At 40.9% G+C, this 24,399-nt stretch overlaps 4 protein-coding genes across 4 annotated transcripts; 1 reads left to right on the top strand and 3 right to left on the bottom strand.

Moving 5' to 3' along the window:
• Positions 1 to 3,424: 3,424 nt before the first annotated feature.
• Positions 3,425 to 7,888, bottom strand: LOC116203393 (prolycopene isomerase, chloroplastic). The gene is made up of 9 exons (XM_031535088.1): positions 7,652 to 7,888; positions 7,097 to 7,320; positions 6,775 to 6,885; positions 6,418 to 6,471; positions 5,585 to 5,872; positions 5,058 to 5,249; positions 4,779 to 4,937; positions 4,149 to 4,385; positions 3,425 to 3,986 (listed from the first exon to the last, which is right to left on the bottom strand). Exons 1-9 carry the CDS (start codon positions 7,815 to 7,817, stop codon positions 3,672 to 3,674), a joined length of 1,746 nt encoding a protein of 581 aa, XP_031390948.1. The 5' UTR covers positions 7,818 to 7,888; the 3' UTR covers positions 3,425 to 3,671.
• A 547-nt stretch (positions 7,889 to 8,435) lies between these two features.
• Positions 8,436 to 14,715, bottom strand: LOC116203394 (regulator of nonsense transcripts UPF3-like). Its single transcript, XM_031535089.1, has 13 exons — positions 14,333 to 14,715; positions 13,515 to 13,621; positions 13,095 to 13,190; positions 12,849 to 12,947; positions 12,618 to 12,697; positions 12,042 to 12,149; positions 11,663 to 11,810; positions 11,236 to 11,309; positions 10,659 to 11,088; positions 10,062 to 10,121; positions 9,629 to 9,753; positions 9,446 to 9,498; positions 8,436 to 9,318 (listed from the first exon to the last, which is right to left on the bottom strand). Exons 1-12 carry the CDS (start codon positions 14,470 to 14,472, stop codon positions 9,460 to 9,462), a joined length of 1,506 nt encoding a protein of 501 aa, XP_031390949.1. The 5' UTR covers positions 14,473 to 14,715; the 3' UTR covers positions 8,436 to 9,318; positions 9,446 to 9,459.
• Positions 14,716 to 15,904: 1,189 nt separating this feature from the next.
• Positions 15,905 to 17,139, top strand: LOC116202748 (ras-related protein RABA2a-like). The gene is made up of 2 exons (XM_031534355.1): positions 15,905 to 16,189; positions 16,519 to 17,139. The coding sequence occupies exons 1-2, from the start codon at positions 16,022 to 16,024 to the stop codon at positions 17,005 to 17,007; spliced, it is 657 nt and encodes a 218-aa protein (XP_031390215.1). The 5' UTR covers positions 15,905 to 16,021; the 3' UTR covers positions 17,008 to 17,139.
• A 2,328-nt stretch (positions 17,140 to 19,467) lies between these two features.
• On the bottom strand, positions 19,468 to 24,041 carry LOC116203466 (leucine--tRNA ligase, cytoplasmic-like). Its single transcript, XM_031535195.1, has 2 exons — positions 23,883 to 24,041; positions 19,468 to 23,143 (listed from the first exon to the last, which is right to left on the bottom strand). The coding sequence occupies exon 2, from the start codon at positions 23,122 to 23,124 to the stop codon at positions 19,867 to 19,869; it is 3,258 nt and encodes a 1,085-aa protein (XP_031391055.1). The 5' UTR covers positions 23,125 to 23,143; positions 23,883 to 24,041; the 3' UTR covers positions 19,468 to 19,866.
• Positions 24,042 to 24,399: the final 358 nt, after the last annotated feature.

The following is a 24,399-nucleotide window of genomic DNA, read 5'->3' as shown; positions in this document are numbered from 1 at the left end:
TTTTTTTTTTTTGGGCAACTTCATCGTACGTACGTATTTATCCATTTGTGTACATACGGGGCACGGTGCTGATTTTTTTTTATTCCATAAGATTTGTGTTTGTAATAATTAATTTATTTTGATCATTATTAAGAATTAACGGGAGTGGATTTGTTGGGTCCAATCGTTGGATGAGCTGAATTTGGATGTACACACATACATATTCACACCGCCTCTTTCAATCTGTTGATGTTGACAGTTCAATTAGTAAAATTAATGTTATTTCATTTCTTGTGGAAAACAATCGGGACTCTGAATCGATATAGCAGATAAATGAGAAATCATAGAATAAAAGTACTCTACATTTTAAAGATCATACTAGTTATTTCACATGGCGCGTTGTGCGAAAGTGTTATTCATGGCATGAATTTTTATAATTTATTATATAAAGTCTTTAAAAATATTGATTAGTTTATAATTGTAGAATTAACTTTTTGATAATCATCAAAATAATGATAAATGAAGAATGTTAAATTCATCATATTATATTTTTTCTATTAAATACTTTATTTACATAACAAAAACTATATTATTCATTTAAAAAGCATGAATTTATATTTATATATTTTATAAAAAAGATTAGTAAAATCACACGAATAAAGTTATTATAATTAAAGTAATTAATAAATACCTTTTCGTTTTTAAAAAAATCTTAATTTTCAAGATCAAATTCTAGAAGATATTTGCATTTATATCCTTTATATAATAATAAGTTACTCGTAGAACTTAAATGTTTCAATTTTAAGTAGATTAATAAAAAGAGAGACTAAAATTTTCCATTCATTTAATAAACTTTTAAATAAATAAATTCTTTTAACTTCATTTTTAATTTATAAGTATATTTACTATTAACATGGAACTTGTAATCGTTTTTAATATTCCAAACCTTCTAACAATTTCAATTATATAAGTAATTACTCGTGTGAAAATTTTTAGATAAATATTTCCCTATTCTTTTTAAATTGAAAAACCTATTAGAGTTTCAAAAATACAATTAAGCATTTATAAAATTAAAAATTGAAAAATAAAATAATTTTAATTAATCGAATTCCAAAATATATATTTATTATTAAAATTGTATGAACTCTTAGATGAATTCACTTGTATTTTTTTTATATTTTTAAGTGTGTTTAATATTGGCATATAAATTTTTAAAAGTTCATAACTATATTCCAGTAAACATAATTTCACTTGTTAAATCGAGAATTGCAAAATGAAAATAATTTTAGTAAGTTGAATTGATATAAATATATTATTCTCATAAATCAAATTATTTACTTATACATTAATTATTAATTAATGCATTAAAAATGGTAGAGAAGATTCAGTGAAATTTGGGTAAATAGAGAGCTGAACACTTGATACATCGTATCACTTTATTAATCCTAAGATGACATACATGATGCAATCTCATTAGACGTGTTTTTTCATTTTGCCATTATATATTATATATAAATTTGGGGTAAGAATGTGAATTGCGAAATATAATAGGAATGGAGGCTCTCGATTTTCACTCATGTATTCTTCGAATGGGGATGAAAATTCCTCATGATTATTGCAACGACTCTTCAATTATTAAACCAGTGCTAAATTATTAAGGAGAAACTTATCCCAAAAGTATAATACAATTATATTCTTTCTTGGTAGGCAAAAAAAAAAAAAAGCGCCGCAAGCTTCTTCCCCTTCTCTTCACAAATCCCTTTAAATTCTTATCGTCATGTTTCCCGTTCAAGCCAATTAAGCTAAAATGTCGAACTTTCGACAAATAATCGGAGCCATGCCGTGAGGTGTCGGGATAAGTCCTATGACGAGTGCACGTCCCCTTTCCCAGTCCCTTTTATAGCATTCACATGCTACACGTGCATTGCCTAAACGAGATCTCGGCATATAGGAGTGAATGATGCAAATCATTTTTTGTCCCGATCTAATAAATCTCTTGTGATTTGGTTTTTACGAGTTGAATTGAACCGGGCTGAAACTCGGCCGTGGGAGGATCTTTATTCGACACGGGATCAGGCCACGTGGGGAAGCTGAAGCTCTAACTGCTGCTTGGAATTGGATCACCCACGGCGGCCCCGGCCGTTTCTTATACTCTTCCTCCGCTCGTTTCGTCCCTTTCGGCTCCCCACGGCCCACACCAGGCCAACTCCCGGAGATCACTATTTCAGAAGCCACCGAGATGCGTCGCGTCGCGGTGGGCCCCGGCTGACAGACGCAGGATGGCTGCACGGGTGCTCCTCGTCCCGACACGTGGCACGTGCACCCGATCCCTATCCTTGCCTTGGCCCAATGTTTGCTTGCTTGCATTATTGTTCTGATCTCGTGGAAGTCAACATCCCCGCCCGGCCCCCCCCCCCCCAACTTTCGACCTATTTTGTCCCTTCACATTCCTCCGGCCACCAAGGCCGGTGGCTCGGCCTCGCCCAACCCCGATCGAACCGACCAAGTTGTCATTGAGAATTATTCGGTCGTATAAAAGAACTCTTTTTCATGCACATATATCGTCATATTAACTTTTTGCAATGCATGATTTGAAAAATAAAGGATTGGTCCGACGACTTGCAGAAAGGAATCGGAGAAGTTTCCGCCTATCTAATTGACCTATACCGTGAGGCTCGAACCAAAAGATTCTGCCTTCATTAGTTAACTCACACGCTCCTGTCTAGCGTGACAAAGAACCCACAAATGAAAAGGTTTTAGGGCAATGATTAGACTGTATTGACTGGCAAATCTAAGATAAAGTGATCACATGATATGAAAAAATATGTTGCCCCTTTTGATTGCAAGATAAAGCACGACAGGTCGATTTTCTTGGACCAGCAACACTTCCTTTCTACGATTCGAAAGCCGAGGCCTAAGAAGAAGAGCAAACGATGCAACTTGGAAATGCATAACCCGTAATTTTCCCCGGGCTCACTAAACATAAATAAAACGTGAATACAACTTTCAGATAATTGTTGAGTGTGGCACGAATAATCGATTTTAAGTGGCTGTGGCCTTATGAAAGCAGAGAGCGGGCCCACGGACATGGGATGGCCCACCGGTGCTTGCATGCCTGAAGCCTTCACGTCCCCATTGGAGACTGAATGAAGAGCTTGGAAGATAATGCCATGATTATTGGGAGTGGTCCTCCCATCGAGTGGGCTGAGCCTAATGCCACGCCAACCTATATCCTTTTTATTTTTTATTTTCCTTGAAAATATGATATGCAGCATGATCGCGACCATTGATCGAAATAGGTGAAAATCGACTACTATGACCGGCACGATTCGAAGCATAGATTAGAGTTCCTCGAGCAACACAGTTATTTATTAATGAATATGATGAAAAGCAGGGAAAGGAAAAGGTCCGAGGCCAAAGGCCAATCATATGGTCCACAAGATAATAATGATAAAATTAATTCTGTATAAGAAAAGGCGATAAAATTAATTGCACTGTAAATGTGACATTCAATCAAGTTTTCGTGGTATCACATTAGGGACAGTAATAAGGACGTGATTGGACAAAATTTTTCGTATGACTTTGTAAGAAAAATGCCCGACAAAAATCGATTAACTACTATATGTGCGTGAAGTGGATAGGATTTAAATGATTTGAAAACATCAGCAGAGACAACTGAACCTATGATGTATTTATATCCCAACAGCATCAAGAAGCTCGGTGTGCTTGGAAACAGACACTAGCGAATTGGCTACGATTGCACCGCTTGCGGCGACTGCGGGAACCCCGATCCCAGGGAAAGTGGAATCCCCGCAGCAGTAAAGCTGTGCTATGGGAGTTGAATGTCCAGGAAACGAGTCCTTACCTGCCTGTATAGCAGGCCCATACGTCCCACGATTCCTCCGGAGGAACCGCTTATGCGTCAAGGGTGTTCCAACTAGCTTCACCTCACATTTCTCACGACTGAAGCCTGGGCCAAGGGCACGCTCTACGGCTCTCCACATAACCTGGTGCAATTATCTACTATTAGTAAAGCATGTTTCATTTAAAATGGCTGATTTAAAAAAGCGGAGAGTTTACACAAGCGGGGACTTGTAGAGTAACTGATTTTATACTTATAGATATCTCCGAGTCTCAAAAGAAATAAGTGAGCGTTCACAAAGTTCTACCTCTGATCGTTCAGCTTTCAGCTTCTTATATTCGCTGCTTCTGCGATCAAGACCTTCCCAGAGTTCGTATGGTTCGGTTCCCGGGGTATAGGCATGTAGCACGTGTTTTCCTGGTGGTGCCAGATCAGGACTGAGCACAGTAGGCACAGATATCAGAACAACATTCTGATCGGCATCAACTCCTCTTTCCCAATCATTGACAACTATATGGTGGATTCCCAAGTCTTCTGGTATGCCCTGTTAAGATCAAATAATTCCTACAGGAGTTCAGCCTTAGGAACTGGGAATATAATGATCACAACAGAGTGAGATGGATTCACAATGTCAACGAGAGATGGTTTTTGACACATATTAAGGAGTGACATGCTCGAAATTAGATGAGAATAAATGACTCATCAGGAACTCGATTAGTAAAGAAGATGCGGAACGTGAATCGTTAGTTGAGAATGAGATATTGCCAAATTAGTACATTCCACTCGAAAAGAAATCACAGAAACTTCGGGGACTTTAACGAACTAGAAGATAATTGAAGCAATTCACCGAAGAGAACTGAATGGATCACAGCAAAATGTGTAAAGTCAGTTCCACAGAGAAACTCTTGCTTTTAGAGCAAGTATTCATAATGCTCACCTCAGCATCAAAACCCAGATGGAGATGCATGAAAGATTCACACTGTGGGGTTGCATTGATCCTGTCTGCATACGACTTAGGAACAGCTTCCTTGGGCAACAAACTTAAAGTATCCCACATAGACGCATTGCTGACAACAGCCTTCTTGGCACGCACAAACTGCACATATATAGTTGCTTCCTCAGTATATGTGTGAAGCCTAATCATGCAAGCAATTTTGCTGGTCTTGCAATTCTTTTAATTTTTTTTAAAAAATATTTTTTATTTGAGTCTACTCACTTGACCACTTCTTAGCTTTACTCCGACAGCCCGGCCATTCTCAACAACAATGCTTTTGACATGACTCCGAAGGGAAATCCGTCCACCGAATTTCTGCATTCCTCTGATGAGGGCATCGACAATAGCTCCACTACCATGAAGAGGATAATCCAGACTGCAGCCTGGTTTATACCACTCCGCAAACATGTAGATCTACAGAAAGGATAAGTCATTGAATTGTCATAAAGACAGCTAAAACGGGGGAAATTCGTGAGATTCTTAGATATGCAAGCATGGAATGATGAATTCAAACTTATCGTCCAGCCTCCAGCTTCAAAGTTCAAGTTCAAAGAGTAATAACATCATAAAAAGGCCCCAAGAGATACGGTGCATGTCCTTCTAAAGAAATTGAGGAAGGACTGGATAAATGAGGATTCTCGGTTGGTCGTTTCATCCTTAGGGAGCAAATATTTTTATTATAAAATATTAAAAAAGATATAAGAATGACAATGTGATTGAATCTATCCAAATTTTAATATAATAGTTACCATCTCTGCTGAAAGTATACCATTAGATTTCACCCCTGCAAGGAGAAAAGCGAGGAGGTCCACCCAATTCCTTATAAATGGGTCTTTCAGCTCCAATGAATCAACAATCTCTGAGAAAGGTCTGAGAAGCTTTGTTGCACCAAGAGCACCTTGAGGTCCCATTTGGATAAAAGATTTCAACAGAGAAGGGGCATATCTTGCTGCAGCAGTGGAAAGAACACCCAAGTCACCACGGACAGATAGGGGAGGCAGAGCCATGGCTGCTGTAGACAGTGGAAGCACTGCATCCTACAAAAATTTCCATCAGAGAAAAAATGAATTTGCAGAGGAAACAAACAATCCACAATGCACATCACAAGGAATCCCTTAGATATAATGCAAAATGGATCTAGAAGGAACGTGTATCGCCCGTGCAAAATTTGAAAATCTACCACATGGATATTCTATAGTAACAGATATTGAAGATCAGTACATAATACTTTAATGAATTTGAAAGAAATTGTATTGAAAAGTAATCCGTATGGAACTTGCGACACATCTATTTGTGTCAAAGGTCCTGGATGTGTAACTGCTCAGGACATCATCTTACCACCTTCTGCAGCGATAATTGATAGTATGAATCTGAGGTTTCAATCGATTCTCAACTTAAAACTTAAAAGAAAATCCCACTTAAAGCTAAATAGCAGGGGAAAAAGACTTGAGAGAATTCAATTTCTGTTCATTAACCTTCATTTTAAGCATCAGGACGCAATTTATGAATTTTAATATTATATAATAATATTGCATTCCGCAATCTTAACCAGAAAAAAGTTGTAAAAAACCATGATCCTTACCATAAGTTTCCGCCACTCTTGTACAGCATTTGGACCTGCATACTTCTCGAGGTCCTGAAAGAAGATGTTACGATTATCTCAGCATAAGCAGTTAAACATTACAGCTGTGCGCCTTTTGGATCCAGTGAACTTTCAATGAGGCAGCATCACTGATCAGAACGACTAAGTGGCAGTTGCTTCACCATGTAAATTCTGATGAACCTAAAAAAATTGGAAAGCCACTTCTCTTCTTATAAGTGTAAACACTAAATTGATACCCTCTGTCCTTCCGAGTTGACAAAAGTGAGCAATTAACTTTTAGATGGCAGATTTGCTGACTGATCGTATTCTAAAACAACCTCACATCAATGTATTCACCTTGAAGAATTCCGTGGGGCCAATGCGAGACAAGAATTCAGCGTCTGGTATGTACACCATCCAAGAGTCATAGTTGGTACACGGAACTGACTCACCCAATGCATCTAATACCTGAGGTCATAAGAATGCATTATGTCAGTTGGCTTGAAAAGATCATGGTCGGAAGAAGCCTCAATGATATCATAAAATAATTCCAAGTTTTAGCTCTTTGAGGTGAATTGATATTGGAAATTATGAAAAAAAAATGTCAAGAAGGATCTTATCAAACCTGAAACTACCTCCAAATAATTTAGAGACAAGAGAGGGAGACAACATTAGATACCTGTGCGAGGGGGTTCGCCTGCGGACCTCTAGACTGAAAACCGGAGAATAAGGACGGACCCGAATCGAACGTATATCCATTAATATTAAACGCGTGAGCAGCACCTCCAGGTTGGTCATGACTTTCTAATACGAGCACGTCTTGCTGGTACCGAGCTAGGAGCCCCGCACAACACAGCCCACCGATACCACTCCCAATGACGACAACGTCAGCCTCAGGCTTCCCTATTCCATCAACACCAAAGTAAATGCGTTACTAGCGGGGAAGTTCTGTAACAGAATTGCAGCTTTAATTAACATCCAATCAATCCCTCCCCACATCGTCTTAGCTAACCCGTCAAGCAACAAATGATTGCAGAAAGCTATTCAGCAAAAAAAAAAATTGATTGCAGAAAACCGCAACCAATAATTGCGCCATCACCGAGCATGATCGTGGAACCAAAACGCAAGTTGTTTTAACACTCAGACGGAATTCTCTGGCACATTCTCCGATCGAATTCAGTCAGACAGACAACAGAGCCAGCTAAAATCGCTAGGGAGGGAGAGAGTACAACACCTGGGAAGGAACTCCCGGTCTTCTCCTTGGAAGGCGTGTAAGCTTCGGTCGAAGTCCGCGCGGAGACAGTGCGAGCCCGGGAGCTGCCTCTCCGTCCGGCGATGAGCTTGTGGAAGCAGGAAGAGGACAGCAGAGGGCTGAGATGAAGCGAAGAGCTCACCGCCATTGAAGGCAGTGAAGAAGAAGAAGAGATTACAGTGGAAAGTGAGAGGACAGAGGGCTCTTCTGATTCAAACGTCTCTCTTCATCATCTGTAGCGTTGGAGATGGCCACGTCGTGGCGGGAAGAATTGTGTTTTGCTCCCCTAAAGTTTTCCTCCAGACCACTTTACTCCCTCACGTTTGTCCCTGGTAAAAATCTAACCCCATAACTGCTACCCTGAACTTCATGTCCTCCCAGTTTGCTCCCTAAAGTATCGGTTTTTTTTTTGGGCCTCAACTCATTAACAAAACCTTTTATAGCTGATTAACTGCTCATATTAAATCCTTCAGGGTGCAAAGTACAACATTAATTTTTCTCTCCATGCTTTGATTTGATCAAATTTCATCGCCCAATACATTTTGGATCTTTCTCAATTATTAGGAAAATTTATAAGCTCCGTTGCAATCCCTTTATCTTCGTATCGTATGGACCTATCACTGTAGAACATTGAATCCCGATTGACATAGGTTTGTGTCACATGCTTCGAACTAATCGCCTGCGAATTGCTACACAATCTAAGATCGTATGACCGCAAAAAATCAAGTTGTAATGTCTTGGAACATAAACAATAACGATGTCTCCCGGCAGCACAAATATTAATCTCCATCACCATTAACAACCAAGCCATACTGGTCCATTCTGCAATTTCATATAAGCTCGAGGGTCATATTCTAAATACAAAGGACTCAATTTCATACCCCATGTAACAGCAAACACCTGCCCCCCATCAACCCAAACAGCACCACCAAGCAAAAGAATCCCAACACCTCAACTTCTCCTGCCGATGTATTCCAATCGAATTCCTATCATCGACGAGCTTCCGTGCAGTGATCAACTCCTAGGCTCGTCCTACTCACAAGAACCGAACCCTTGAAAATAGATGGGCTTTGAGCAAGCGCTTGCCCTCGCTGCGGTACAAAATATTACCGAGTGCTATGATATAGAACATAGCAGCACGGAAGGAACCGTGTGCCTGGCCCTTATATTTACAGTTCAACTACTAAAACAAAAAAAGAGATAGGGATCTATAAAAAACTCAAGTTCTCCAAGTTCCCTTCCAAGTCTGCGGCAAAAGCGGTGATTATCTGTAGCTACTCCAACGAGTGCATTACTTCTTCCTTGAGTAAGATGGAAAGAGAGGGACTCGAAGGGATCACCGGGTGTTATACTATACCGTCTAACTGATGGGGGGTACTTTTTAGTTCTTCTCTTCTGCCCCTATCCACACGCAATCTCGACCTAGCAAGCATTAGTTACACCAATATCCACATCAGAGAAACCAACTTTAAGATAGGCTTTCCTCCGGGATTTTTGTCGCCCGCAGAGAAATCCAATTTTTTTTGTTGGCAAAACTTTTATCCTGAGCCTCTGCCTAGCAGTCAGTAGAGGAGATGCTGCCTCTAGCCTCTCTAGCCACTAGCAGATCCACTGATCAAAATTACCACGGAACCAGGAATTTTGCTTCACTGCAACAGTTTACGAAGAGGCAACATGTCAATGATCCTTGCCGGCAATGCATAGCTAAACAAGTGGCAGTTTTAGTGCTTGGAGAAAATCTATGACATTAGCTAATAAAGGGATGAAGACTTGTACCTATCATGAAGTGACTACGACCCAGAGCTGGATTTTTGAACCCACACTTGCTTCTGTACAAGTATAGATTAGTTCAAAGTGAAAATTCCTTTTAATAGTAAATATGTGCTCAAAATAGTAACAAAATCAAAACCAGCAAATTGCACAGCCAAAGTGAAAAAAGAATAAAAAAATGACACACACCTCATGGGAACCATATCCAAGAGCACCTCCCCTCTTTGAAGGTTTCCCCTCAGTGGAAATGGGCGAACCATCAAGATCTTTCCCACCTTGTGACTGGCCTCGACGACCAACAGGCTTATGAAACCCTGCATATGGCAATTTTACTAGTCATGCCACCAACCAGAGCATCCAAGGACTCAGACAGCTAAAAACCACAGAATAAATAAAGTAGACTTTTGGGAAGGCATCGGATGTCTGAATGTCTTTAACTCGATCTGCTCAAAATTTTGTTACTGAGAAAGATGCCCTGCCCCTCTTGTGTCTCAAGGGGTCAAAGCAAATAAAAAACTCCCAAACACCACAAATGACTAAAAGGTCAGGCATGGCGCATTTGATATTTAACCAGAGGAAAAAATCATCTGAAATTGACAGTTAAAATGAAACCAAAACCAACCATTTTCCAGAGAAGACTGATTGCTCCGTCTATTTGAAAGAATTCTGACTTCTGCATTGCCTGCATTCAGCATGCCAAGTTCACATCTTCATGAATTAAAAACACATTCTTGAAAATTCACCTATGCCTCAAAACAACAAATGGATGGCAATCCTCTAACAATAGTTTAAGCTGTCCCAACATGTGTTCAACATTATAGAGAAAAAGACATACATCAATTTGAAACAACTTAAATTAAAAGCAATTGGTTACTCATTACCTTTTAACCAACAGCTAAACCTGGATTCATCATAAGATCTTCTACTTGTTTTCCCTACTTAGTCCTCAAGCTTAGCTTATCAGTTTTCACATTTTCAATGGGATAAATCTATGGCACGTTACTGATTTTGATAAAAAGTAGCCTTTTGGATCTTTTCTGAGATCATAATCTGGTAGCACTTTCTATTCAAAAGATTCCTAAAACAAAACCCAATTTCCAGGAAAAAGAACTGACAAAATACTTCAAAGTGTCCGAAGTTATCTTTCCATTTATTCCTGTCACTTCCATGAATAATGCCGTAGCCAAATTAGCTATCCAAGCAACACGTATGCCCTTACCCTCTGAAGAGTCCACCAACGACTTCACAGAGGAAGATGCAGATGATATAGACTCATCACTTGCATGTGATCCATCTGAACGGCGAAGGGGAGCCCATACACCGCGGTCGGGTCTGTCCTTATTTCTTGTGCGTCTTTCTTGCTTCTCACTTCCAAAACCATGGGAGTCGGTCACTGAACTCTTCTCCTCTGGAAATCCGTTTGCATCTCTTGAAACAACTTGCACATTTGGTGCCCGAGGAGGTCTTTTTTCCCTATCAAGATATGAAGTCTGAGTTTGGTTGTCAGACTGGAATGCAGACAGACCCTGGCGTGCTTCCTTGTTTACAAGGATGCTTTTTATAATCCTCCCACTACCTTCCTGCCGATGGTTCTGCCTAGACATTGATGAACCCATCACATTTTTCATCTGGGAAATATTACCAGAAATCTGCAAGATGGTCAAAATAGTACGAACTCACCCACCCACTTCAGAAGTATATAAGAAAGATGCAAAAGATGCTTGCACTGAATGACGCAAAAGAAGCATAAATGAACAAAGCTTTTCAGGAACAACAAATAAGAAAGAATAACTTACATGAGGAATTTCCCTTTCTTTCCCCTTCAATAGCAGAATCTTCTTTTTCCCAGAATCAGTAAATTCAGTTACTCCTGAAATGTTCAACCAGCCAGAAGTAAATATTATAGGTATTTGATAGTGAAGTTGTTAACACAGATTTATTGGCAACACCACCACATTGTTTCAGCACAGAACTGTATGCATGATGGAAGCAGTCATGTTTCATGCCATCGTTTCTAGATCAGACGACAAATGGAGGGTTCACATAAACAGGTCATCCACATTTACACCAGCCATTCAAGCAATTGACTTCTTCTGGAACTACTCTGTTATTTTCATTATTTGATGGACAGTTTGCCTCCACAATTCTCACTTCGTATCTCTATCATGGTGTCTATGTTCACTATCAAGAGTAGGAACTAAGAACTCTATATCAATGAAATACCACTATTTTCTTCCACCACATCAGCTCCAGAAGCAGACCCTGTTGTATTAGACTTATCAGAATGCAGATGTTCATCTCGCTTGGGAACCAGAACATAGGCTGATTTGTCTCTGCTGCCACTGTTTCTTGCATTATCCCTCAAAACATACTGTCAACACAGAAAGACGTCAGTATTATAGTTCCAAATAGTATTTGACTACATATACATCAGTAGCATAGTAAACATCTTAGCTCAATCCAGAAACTTGTGAACATCCAAGACTGAAAGAGACTATTTGCCATATCCTTCTTAGCGTATAACTCAGTTCTTTCTACTAATAACTAAACTAAAGTTCTCTACCCATCATCAATAGAAAAAAAGAAAGATAGCTTTAAGTACCATAGTCGCAGAAGTCCTCCTCTTTTCAGAATTTCGTTTGGATAAACCAGGGCTTCCATCTGATAATTTTCCAGCTCTCCTGCTTAGCTTTCCATTAGAACTTGACCTCTGCAAAATGAACCAAAATGCTTATAGCTAGTGGTACACAGCATCATTGCCACATAAACCAGCACAAGAACTGACCAAGATGACCCTGCCAAGTTTAGCCACTATTTTCAACACGAAACTAAACACCAAAGATAAACACACATTCGAGACTCTTAAAAAAATAAAAAAGTATATCAGCTTTTGAATTTTAAATATGAAAGACAAGAGAATACATGTTCAAGTATGATAACCCGGCAAAGGAAAAAGTAATCCCAACTTTACATAAGGGCAAGCGAGAAACTATTACAGAGAAGTGGATATTAAAGAAGTCTATTGACATCATTTGAAACAACAAAATCCAATTAAAGCATAGACTGCACTGTGAAGCAGCAGTAATTGTGTTGACACTTCATTGACATCGTAGCATAGACTGCATAGGTAGTGTCACTGTCTCCACTAAACATTCTCCACACATAAGAGAAACATTACCCTGGTGGTACCCTTTGATGCTCTTTTCTGACGAACAAAGTCCATTAGAGGTGTAACTACAGGAGCATCTTTTGGAGCAGCTGCAAATGCAAGGAGCAAAAATCAGAAACTTTTATTCTTTGATAGCAAAAATCAGAAACTTTTATTCTTTGATCTGACTGAAAAAGACTACTTGCAAATGTTTCAGCAATATGGCTGCAATCTAAATATGGACGAAAGAATTCAACTAACCAGATCTTTCAGCTTCTCTTCTCTCTAGCTGTACCTCCGCACTAGGAAGATTCTCAACAGGCTTCGCAAGAAATTCAAGGAATTCCATATACTCAGGATCTATAAGGTTACAAGAAGATACTTATAAAACATTGCCACAAACTGACCACATGGTTTATTGGGGGGGGGGGGGGGGGGGGGGGGGGGGGGGGGGGGGTGGAATCTGTAAATTTACCTAATGAAAACAAGAAAGAAAGTAAGTATCACCTTTCAATATGGTCCCTTCACGCCCATCCTTTTTGGACCTCTGCTTTGGAACACGCTGTGAGGGAGCATACTCCACGATCGTCTTATATTGAGCACCTAAAAGGAAGGACAGTAAGCTTAGAACTTATTAACCTATACTAAATCCTGTCAAGTTGTTTTCCTTGCTTAGAACTTATTAACCTATACTAAATCCTGTCAAGTTGTTTTCCAAAGAAAAATGGGAACGATTGACCAAAGAAGGCCATGCTCTTAGTAACTGTGCCAGCTAGTAAATGAATTTTCATATCTAAGCAGAAGATGTCCATTCCTGTTATTGAAGTCTGGCACTGTAAAACCAAATGCCTTGAAATAACAGAAAGAATTCCCAGCTGCAATGGTTTAAGGTCCAACTGTAATAGTGGGGAGGTAGATTCAACTCACCCTTCTCATTCACAAATACGTGGCCATCAAAGAACTCAGCAAATTCAATAACATCCTCTGGCTTAATAAAGTTGATGTATGCTCTGGAATGAGTTAGATGCTTCAGGCTGCAAACAGAATTTCCGAAGAAACCAGAGCATAAGATAGTGCATATCTTTTCACAGCTGACATGCTTTGAAGTACTAAGTACCACGATTATAGTCTACATGCTCAGACTGAATTTTCTAACATCCATGATTTGATGGCGCAATCCTATTTTCAAGAGGACACAGCTTACCATCAAAACATCAGAGGGCAAAAGGAAAGCAGGAAAGAAGAACGAAGACACCAACCAGACCTATATTCCTATATTAATATATATTGTTCCAAAAGCGTTAAAACGAAATTTAGATTTAAAAACTTGAAAATCATGGCTCCATTACTGCATCCATACATAAAATTAGGAACAAAACCTCCAAGTACTTCGTATTATGATCACTGCCGTGAATCATCACCACCGTTACGTTAAGAGAAAATCATACTAAAAGTCCGAGCTATCTAAAACTGATGAAGATCTAAGAACTGAACGTTACACCCAAAAAAATTAACCAAACCAAAAGGGTTAACTGAAAAGCATGGAAATTCCAAAACATTCAAAAGCTTCAGCAAACCGCATAGCGGCAACATTTGAGCTGAAACTGAGAATCCGACAGTTAACCAAAAAAGATTTCGGGTAACCGAAGACATCTATACCAGAGCTCCACTAGAGCCCCAACAAAGCATCTTCCTGACCTGAGCAATTAAGAGCCTTGGCAGACCAAGAAAGCAGAAACCCTAACCTCGTCTTGCCCGGTCGGAAAGAGACCCAGTTGTAGCGGCCCCCGAACACGGTGTCGATTTGGTCCATGAGCATCTCCTGGGTAATAGACGGCGGCAAGTGCCGCAACACCACCTTCGTCCGATCCAAATGTCCCTTCATGCCCTAATTTTCAATGAAAAGAAAAAAGCGAGGCTCCGGCAACAGGTCGAACGCACCCGGCAAATTCGATCAAATCAGTCGCGCAATCGGGAAGCTCTCACATCTTCTCCGGCGCGGAGTAATCAGCTCCGATTGATTGACTGCGAAATTTCTGCCCTAATTTCGAGATTGAAGGTAAATAGCCATCCGTCAAAGTTCGAGTGTGAGGTTTATTAGAGAGAGAGAGAGAAAGGGGGGAGAGAGGAGAGAGACTGGAATATATACGTCGCGTTTCGAGTTGTTTTAGGTTCCCTCCGACCGCATTATCTGACGTCAGCTCGGCCCGGAACCACATATGACGCGTGACCCGACCCGGATTTTTTGCACTGTTCCTTGCGGGTCGGTTTGAATCACTTTTCTTCATTCTTATTCATAAAAAAATAAAAATGAAAATCTCTTTATTCTTTCTTTCTTTGTTTTTTTTTTTTCGAGATTTGGCTCCTCTGCAGTTTATGCGACTATAAAATATAAAGTATAAACCAGGCGGAGCAGACGACACCATTGTCCTATAAAGTATAAACTATATGAGAAACATGGAATAATGGGAATAAATATAGAAAGTATTATTTTCTCGAAGAAATTATGGGTATTTTCATCGTATTAGCTGAGACTAATCATATTCTGGCAGTAATTTTGCCATGATCACAACGAAAAGTATTATATTAGGTGCGTGTTTAGCAATCTCGTATACATACATATCATGTATATTTATACGGTTAACGTTATATCGAGATAATTGAAAAACTATATATGTGTAATTTATGTTAAAAATATCATTTATTGAAAAAAGAAAATTTTATGATACGCACAATGAAAATATGATACATTCATATATCAATCGATAAACGGATGAACATGCACACTCTTTTAAAAAAGTTTCAAGTAATTTACTTGTAAGACATATACGATACATCAATTTTTTTTTAATCTATTGTAATTGTATGATAGACTAATCCAAAAAAAAAAAACTTATGAGAGGAAAGCTCCAAAAAAGAATGAAGGATAAAAGAGCTGTATGTATCTAGAAGACATTTTAAATTAGGAGAAAATTTTCGTCACATTTATTGAGCTCGTGTTTGCAAAATTAAATCCTCATTATTCATCCTAAACTAAGCATGACATGATCAATGAGGTGATCAATAAATACACTGGTAAGTTACATAGTACGAAAGAGGAATAAATAAATAAATAATGTGATGTAGTTAACAAATGATCCTCTATGTTGATAGATATTATATGCATTGTAACAGTTTGAATTCACTGTACGTATCTTGTGGCCACGCAAATAAGTACGGATATCTCATGGTCTAAAAAAAGACAAAATAATTTATTAATTTAAATTGTAAAAATATAACTTTACATTTTAAAATAAAGAAAGTTTTGGGGGGTTAATTTTCAAAGTTCAAACCCATTGGAAACTTCCATTTCCCTCTTCTTCTCCGCGCCCACACACAGAGAGATTACTATCCGCAGAGAGATTCTCTCGGACGGAGCAAAGGCGGAGTGGGTGATGATGGCGAGGAGAGCGGAGGAGGACTATGAGTACCTGTTCAAGGCGGTGCTGATCGGCGACTCCGGCGTCGGAAAATCCAACCTTCTCTCCCGCTTCACTCGCGACGAGTTCTGCTTCGAGTCCAAGTCCACCATCGGCGTTGAGTTCGCCACTCGCACCCTCCAAGTAATTCCTTCCCCTTTCCTGCACACTCAGAAACCGAGTGATCAATGTCAAGAATTCTCGTAATTCCGGCAAATACGAGCATTCATTGCCTATGATTGAGGATTTCCATGTAAATGTTTCTAGACTTGCGATAAAGTAGATTTAGGTGGAGTTCATCTGTTTGGTGTGAAGAAAGCCGAGATGAAGCTTTGATGACTTGACGGTCATGTATTTCCATGTCTCTGAGTGAGCGGGAGCTTCTGAGATTGTCGATTTGTTCTCGAATTGGTGCGCACGAAGAGTGAATTGATCGTGTATTGCATTGCTTCTTCGATCTTTCGTATTTGTAGGTTGAGGGGAAATGTGTGAAAGCTCAGATATGGGATACGGCAGGGCAGGAGCGTTACCGGGCGATCACCAGCGCATACTACAGGGGAGCCCTTGGAGCGCTCCTGGTGTTCGATGTAACGAAGCCCAAGTCCTTTGAGAATGTGAACCGGTGGCTCAAGGAGCTGAGGGATCATGCAGACTCCAACATTGTGATCATGCTGATCGGGAACAAAACTGACCTGAAGCACCTAAGGGCTGTCTCCACCGATGATGCCCAGAGCTATGCTGAGAGGGAAGGGCTATCATTCATTGAGACGTCGGCCCTCGAGGCGACCAATGTTGAGAAGGCATTCCAGACAATCCTCTCGGAGATCTACCGAATTGTGAGTAAGAAGTCTCTCTATTCGGATGAGCCCTCGAGCAAAGGCGTCAAGGAAGGGAAGACGATTGTAGTTGGCGGCATATCGGAGGCAGCCATTATGAAGAAACCTTGCTGTTCTTCCTCTTGAATGACATATCTGAGTCGAACATATAATTTCCCTTTTGAATTTCAGTCTCTTTCTGCTAGGAGTTTCAATGTTCGAGTTTTGATTTGATTCAACCATATGAAGGAAAATTGATTGGTATTATTTGCAGAAAAAGATCAGTCATATGAATTCGTGAACGCGAAATGCTATGATGTCAAAATCAAATTGGCGCAAAACATAGAACTGAACAAAGTTACAATCTTGATCAGGGCTCACCACTGCTTCGACGTAGATGAGCTACTATAAGCTCTACAGACCGATATCCCATATTCAGAAGACACAGGTCTTAGGTTCCGTAACCTCCCGGGCTTGTCCTGCTGACAAGAACCAAACGCTTCGAAATAGGTGGGCTGTGATCAGCATTCACACCAACCATTTTAGCAATTGACATTATTCTGGAACTAAACTACTGTGCCTTTTTAATCAATATTAGTCTCACTTTCTGTCTCCGGCATGGTGTCTCTTTGTTACCAAGAGCAGGAATTAACAATGAAGTAAGATTTACTCCCAGATGGATGGCATACCGCCATTTCGTTCCGACACTTTAGATCGAAAACTTGTGAACATCTGGGGATTGAAAGACACTGTTTTCCACATGCCCCCCCCCCCCCCCCCCCCCCAAGAGAACTCAGTTCTTCCTACTAATAACTACAGGTTTTTTTTCCCACCATCAATCAAAAATAACAAAAGAATAGCTTTAAGCAATAGTAATTGTGGTAACTATTCATTGACGATGTATCATGGACGGCATAGGAGTATCTCTACCGAACATGTATCCACACGAGGGAAACATAACCCGGGTAGGACTGGCACCCTTAGATGCTCTCTTCTGATGAACAAAGTCCATTAGAGGTGTAACTACGGCAGCATCTTTTGCAGCAGCTGCAAATGCAAGGAGCAAAAATCAGAAACTTATTCTTTAATAATCTGATTGAAGCAGACTACTTGCAACTGTTTCAGCTATATAGCTGAAAGCACGCAGCACTTTTCAATATGGTCCCTTCATGGCCATCCTTTTTAGACCACTGCTTTGGAACATGCCGTGAGGATTGAGGGAGCATACTCCGCGATGAAGGACAGGCATTCCTAAGCTTAGAACTTGCTAGCCTCAATAGTGAATCCTGTCAAGTTGTTTTCCGAAGAAAAGTGGGAACGATTAACCGAAAAAGGCCATGCTATCAGTAACTGTGACAGCTTCTAAATGACTTTTCGTTTCGTAACTAAGCAGTAGAAGTCCATTCCACCTACTGAAGTCTGGAACCGTAAAAGCAAATGCCTTGGAATAACAAAGAGACTTCCCTGGCTGCAATGATTTAAGGTCCAACGGAGATAGTAGGGAGTTAGACTCGACTCACCCTTTGCACTCCCAAATACGCGCGCATCAAAGGACTCGGCAAATTCAATAATATCCTCATGAATGAGTTTGATGCTTCTGGCTGCGAAGAAAAATTTCCCCACACCAAAGCATAAGAGAGGGCATATCTTCTTCCCACAGTTGATATGCTTTAGAGTGAGAACTACCATGGTTATAGCCTGCATGCTCGGGCTCTGAATTTTTCTAACATCCATAATTTCATGACACAATCCTATTCTCACGAGGACACGCCTTACCGCCTTACCGCCTTACCCTTAAATATATTGCATTAAAACGAAATATAGAAATTTGGAAATCATGGCTCTGTCACGGCAACTATGCATAAAATTATGAACAAAACCTTGTCGTATCAACCGCATGTTCTAATAACAAGGGAATGTTCTTGAATAAAAATCACACTTGCAAACTAGACTACATCAGAAACCTTAAGACGACAAAAGTTGCGAAGAAAAAACTAATTCAAATTATGACGAAGATAGCAGTCGGATATCCTGGTGATGGAGGATTCTGATTCAACAGAAACACGAACTTGGAAAAACTGTGAATCATTGTATTTCTGATGTTCTCTCGAACCTGCCTAGATTGACCATTTCTGCCACCGACAGTACATAGTTCTTATCACGTGCCCCATTTCCGCGCCCACACCATAGCATCAACTATATGTCTCACTCTCCTGCAACAGAAGCAACGTTCAACAGCATTTAATACTCCCCCTGAACAAAAGTTTATGATAACTAGTGTGCCGAATCTTTGATTGTGAACTGGATTCAAGGGAGAAGGGACCGAAAAAGCAAAGGCCCGTATAAAGAAGATCATCCTGCAGTCTCATCTCAAGCATCTGTCTGCTAAGCCAATCAACAGATCTAGATGAACTCTTAAAATCATTAACAGACCATCAGCTGCCCAAACAGCAGGCACAGGAACCGACATCATGGATAAGTTCCTCGTGTTTCTGATGATAAATCGAAACATCAAAAGCAACCATATTAAAGTTTTACAAATTTATGGAACAAGCATCTGCCTGAGCTAAATGGAAACAGTTTCGACTCTGGCGAAGCAACGAAAAATTGCTCCAATCAATTCACAGCTGTCAGCTGTGTGGTTTCAACATCAAACAGCACAACTTGCTACGCATAATCCACCACATACTGTTTTCACTTTCAACTACCATCAAAACACAACTCCCACTCCATGATTAACTGCTTCCAAGTCGATGAAGATGAGCTCGTTATATGCTCTACAGACTGATAACCCACTCAGAAGATAGAACCAGAAGATGTCATCAGCTGGTGATAGATGAAAAAATTCCCACACCAGAAAATTTGGAATAAAACATCACCAAGATAAAGTCATTTCAAAGTATCTGCTGATCAACAGGGGAATTTTCTCGAGTAAAAATCAAACTTGTGAGCTAAATTACATGAGAAAACTTGAGACAACAAAAAGTTCTGAAGTAAAAAACTAATTCAAATTGTGATGAAGACAGCGGTTGGTTTTCCTGGTGATGGCGGATTCTTTTTCAAAAGAGACGCCAAGGTGCCAGCTCTAGCAATAGCATCGGGATCTACTGCAGACAAGACTTCCACTTCTTCGAGGCTGATTTGCCTCTTGATCAAGTCCAGGTTCTCCCGAAGAACCGCCATCTCTCCAAAGGGAAGCCTCAGATCCAGAGCTTGAACCCCGAGAGCGATGGTCTCATCCTTCTTGAATTTCAAGAAGGGCAAACACAACTTCTGGGTTTGCTTGAAGTCGCTCGACTGACCTATGCTGCTTTGCTTCAGAGCTTCGAGTATCTCACTGTCCGGTGCAAAAGATCGGGTCTCCTTGTTATACTTCTGCTGCAGTATCCTCAAACATTCTGCTTCCCAGCCATCAAATTGCTCATTCACATATATCAGTCCCATTAGCTTCTCTTCAGCTAGTGCTGCAACTGGAGCTCCCTTCTTATTTCCTTTCTTTGAACCCGAGAGCTGTTTCTGGAGCAACTTCCTCATCGTTGCGATTGAGTCCTGCAGGTATTTATTCGCACTCTTCAGGGTCAGGTCCGGAGAATCAGAAACTGGCCATCCTGCTTTAATCACAAAGCCATCTCTCTTCAAGAGCTCCCTCCAAACATACTCTGCATAATGGGGGCAGAAAGGGGCAATGAGCCTCGTCTGCACATCCATAAACCGCCGCACCAGCTCACTGTTCATGCCTCCTAAACCACATGAGAATCTGTACTCGTCCCTTGCTGCTTGAAGATCATAAAATCCAGACTTGAGAGCGTCCCTGAACATGTAATCCCGATAATGCTGCTCGGTCATTTTGATTGCAATGTTAATCTCATTTGCAAACACCCGGTCAGCATAGGTAGAAGGCCGGCCCGATCTCAAAGAAGATTCTGCAGCTATCACTTCTTCCATCCAAGAGAGTTCTTTGGTGAGTCGCAAGATTGCAGCATTCGCCGTATCAGACACAAAGTTGGCATCATCAACACCATCACCGGCATCAGCAAGTGAAAATCTGGTGGCATCAGCAGAGAATTCTTCAATAGCCTGACGTAAAGTCTTGAAATTCCCAGTCTGTTTCGACATCTTTTCATTATTCAGCATAAGGTGACCATTGCACCTAAAGCCACGAGGCCAGTGGTGTTTGGACACGATAGCCGTATGATTATATATGCAGAAAGTTAAATGGTTCTGAATAAGGTCCTTGCCTGAAACTCTCAGATCAAACGGATACCAATACTCAAACTCCCGCTTCATTTGATCGAGGATAGATGAAGGAATATCAGACTGCGGGTACGGCCCGCCACAGAAAACAAAATCCCAGACTTCATCAGTCATCTGCTCGGGCTTTATCAACGAACTCGATCCATACAAGTTCCCACCATGAAGAATGTGGGCTACAGTGTAGTAAGCCATGTAGATGGTGGAGTCAGAGAGAGACTCCACAAGGAATTGCTCATCCCAGGGGATGCGAGTTCCAAGGCCAAAAGAACGTGAGCAAGCCCACTGATTAAGCCAGCTCAATGTATGCTCGAAGCCGTGTCTGGTTTCATCAGAATATAGATTCATGTTTGAAAGACATTCCTCAGCCATCTTTTTCCACTCAGATTCTCCATAAGTGATGTACCATTGATCTGTCAAAGCCACAACGCATTCATCGCCAGACCTCGACATGACTCGTTTCTCTGGTTCACTATACATAATTGCTTGGCCTGTCTCGATAAGCATACTCCTAATCAGTGGCTTTGCTTCTTGGACCTTCATACCGGTGTGCTCTCCCACGATCATCGTTCCTTCAGTGAAGCCCTTCAAATATGTTCTCTGCTTTGCTTCTGCAAGCTTCTCCTTCTCATTCTGACTGACAATCTTCATGTCCTTGCAGACCTTCTCAGCAGCTTTATCACCAAATTCAGGAATATTAATGATTGGTATTATCTCAAAAGGCAACACCCACTCATCCTTCAAGCCAAATTTCTCCCTAAAGGCTGGTTTTGTCTTCAAGACATGCAGGGAGATGTAGTCATCAGGGGCATCACTCGGTACACTGGTAACGATCCCAGTACCTTTGTCCATCAGGATGTTCATCATAGGAAGAGCATGAATAATCTCATTAAATGACAGAGGCGACCTCAAGGGAAGCCCGATTAGATCATAACCAGTCAGCTCCAATAAGCAGCTAGGCTTCTCAGGGACCTTAGAGAACCCTTGATATGCAAGGTTACGGGCAGCCCGATGTGAAATGATGAAAACTTCGGTATCATTAATCTCAAAGGCTCCGTACTGACCCTCGGGCAATACCCAAGCATTCGTCTGTCCATACATTGTCTCCGGCCTCAAAGTAGCAGCGGCCAAAAATACTTTCTTGCCCTGCAGAACTCCCATCTTCGGAGGAAATGGCGGGACCACTTCCATCTTGATGAGCGTGTAGTCCTGTGGCTGAACGCCTTCTCCACTTGCCCGGTCATGATCGGCACAAGGCTGACCATCTAAAGGAGAGTATATTGTGTATCGAAGATCTTTAACAATCTTCCCCATAGATTTGAGCTTCCTCATCTGCCACCTCACAAATGAATCATAGAAGGGATTCATATCCGTAGTAATGAAGGAACGCCTCCAGTCACAGCCTAAGCCAAAAGCCTTGAGATCATCCATAGCAACCGGAGGAAAGAAGGTCAACCAGTTATATGGGTCTTGGAACCTGGATATTTCACTGTCAGAGAGGCCGAGACTTTTCATAATCTCCCACTGGTACAACTGCCCACCTGATTTTGCAGCAGCCTTAGACTTCTTTCCCTTGAACTTACCCTGTACCACAGATTCATTAGCAGTCGGGTTCGATGCTTCCGGCTCTTGGTTCACTTGCTCCTCCTCTTTCTCAGGAAACGTGGGAGGATCACCAAACTGTTGGGCTTCCCGAGCAAGCTTATCAGCTGCTGCCTTGATCGGCATACCGGTGCAGTGAAAAGCAAATGGCAACAACACATTCGCCCCTCGAAGCCTATGATAGGCCGCTGCAAATTCAAGCTTCGACAACGAGAACGCATGCCCCAGGTGCAAATATCCATTCATATAAGGATACGGGAAATTCCCAAAGAACTTCTCCCCCGATTGAGGAGGTCTCTCGCCAGGATCAGCCCTGAAAACATCGTTCTCTGCCCACCAGGTCTTAACTTTGGCCTCAATTTTCAACAAACGGTCCCTTCTAGCATAGCTCTTCCCATCCTCGGTGGCCATCCCAGTCAACTGACAGTAACTGCACAGCATACATACAACTTATCAGAATGATAAGTACTTAAAACAGGAAAATATTTATCCATAATGCTAGTACTCTGTAAACCTACAGCACTAGTGCCAAAGCACACACTGTACTACCCACTACACTGAACATGCATAGCACCTGCTTTTTTAGAAATTGAAGCTCAACCATAATTGGCTTCAGGAAAAGGGAATCAGCATGCAAATTTATCATCATATGCTAGACAGGGTTTACCTATAAACAATCCCTGAGCTGCAAGTCGTTACTTTTACCAAGTTATGAACTTATACAACAAAGCAGCCAAATTTTAACGACGCAGATTTCCAACCATAAATGTAGAAAAATAATCCGATTCGATGAAAATTCCTATTCTAAACACCTCGATAAGACCCAATGTCCAGAAATCAGACCACCATAACCAATAAAAAGGATGCATTTACATCGACCTCAGAAAAACTCATCACAACCAAGCTCAAAAGTTTCCATAACTTGCGACTCCATCATGAAAGCACGAGTTACCCAGAAGAGCTGTAACATTTACTAATCCTTTTTAAGGAGAAAAAAAAAATTTCCTCAACTTGAGAAAATGATCTCGCGAATTCCATTATCTGAACAGCACAAGATCCGATCTTTCAATTAAGAAGCGAGAGAGCAACGCCCCCCACTCATCAGAGACACGAAAACCGCCGCGAAACCGAAGCTTTAGTGGGGCATTGGGAGGGGAAGCGAGTATTACCGGCGGAGGAAGACGGAGCTGCGGTTCACCGAGACACCGGGCCTCGAGAAGAGAAGGGGCAACACCTTTGCGGATCTGTGGATCGACTCTGCTGCTTCTCCTTCTTCTTTCTTCTTCCTCCTCCTTTACGAATACGGCTTGGGGCATCTGAGAGGCTGAAAGCTAACGCGAACAGGGGTTTTGGGGTTTTGATTGGTCACGTGACGGCAGCGTGCCACAGGGCGGCGAGCTGTGATCATGTGCGTCAGATTTACATGGACTGTCGTGCACCCGGATCTTCAGCCATTGATCCTTCTTTTTTTCATTTTGCTGAAATGGTAAAATCAGCCATTGATCATTTTGGCAATCACACCGTATTGATTGAAGAAATATGGGCCACGGATACAAAGTTATTGTAGATAAATTTGGATATATGGATATGTATGTTAAAATTTTCTTAAAATTAGTCTCGTAGCTTGCGCGTTATGGTTGCGAATATACTTTTTTTTACTAATAATGATGAACTAAATGGATGAAA

The sequence above is a fragment of the Punica granatum genome, chromosome 4 (genome assembly GCF_007655135.1).
Source record: "Punica granatum isolate Tunisia-2019 chromosome 4, ASM765513v2, whole genome shotgun sequence".
In the NCBI taxonomy this organism is placed as follows: domain Eukaryota; kingdom Viridiplantae; phylum Streptophyta; class Magnoliopsida; order Myrtales; family Lythraceae; genus Punica; species Punica granatum.
Note: the sequence above shows the minus strand (reverse complement) of the source record. Positions and strands in the feature narration are given on the sequence as shown.

Excerpts from the sequence above, each read along its gene's own strand:
- LOC116203466 (XM_031535195.1), bottom strand. The coding sequence starts at position 23,124 with ATGGCCACCGAGGATGGGAAGAGCTATGCTAGAAGGGACCGTTTGTTG.
- LOC116202748 (XM_031534355.1), top strand. The coding sequence starts at position 16,022 with ATGATGGCGAGGAGAGCGGAGGAGGACTATGAGTACCTGTTCAAGGCG. Across the intron at positions 16,190-16,518 it reads TCGCCACTCGCACCCTCCAA|GTTGAGGGGAAATGTGTGAA; the intron begins GTAATTCCTTCC and ends TCGTATTTGTAG.
- LOC116203394 (XM_031535089.1), bottom strand. The coding sequence starts at position 14,472 with ATGAAGGGACATTTGGATCGGACGAAGGTGGTGTTGCGGCACTTGCCG. Across the intron at positions 12,150-12,617 it reads CATCAAAGGGTACCACCAGG|AGGTCAAGTTCTAATGGAAA; the intron begins GTAATGTTTCTC and ends TTCATTTTGCAG. Across the intron at positions 9,754-10,061 it reads TCAGTCTTCTCTGGAAAATG|GGTTTCATAAGCCTGTTGGT; the intron begins GTTGGTTTTGGT and ends TGCCATATGCAG.
- LOC116203393 (XM_031535088.1), bottom strand. The coding sequence starts at position 7,817 with ATGGCGGTGAGCTCTTCGCTTCATCTCAGCCCTCTGCTGTCCTCTTCC. Across the intron at positions 4,938-5,057 it reads TAAAGCTAAGAAGTGGTCAA|TTTGTGCGTGCCAAGAAGGC; the intron begins GTGAGTAGACTC and ends ATATATGTGCAG. Across the intron at positions 4,386-4,778 it reads ATCTGGGTTTTGATGCTGAG|GGCATACCAGAAGACTTGGG; the intron begins GTGAGCATTATG and ends TGATCTTAACAG.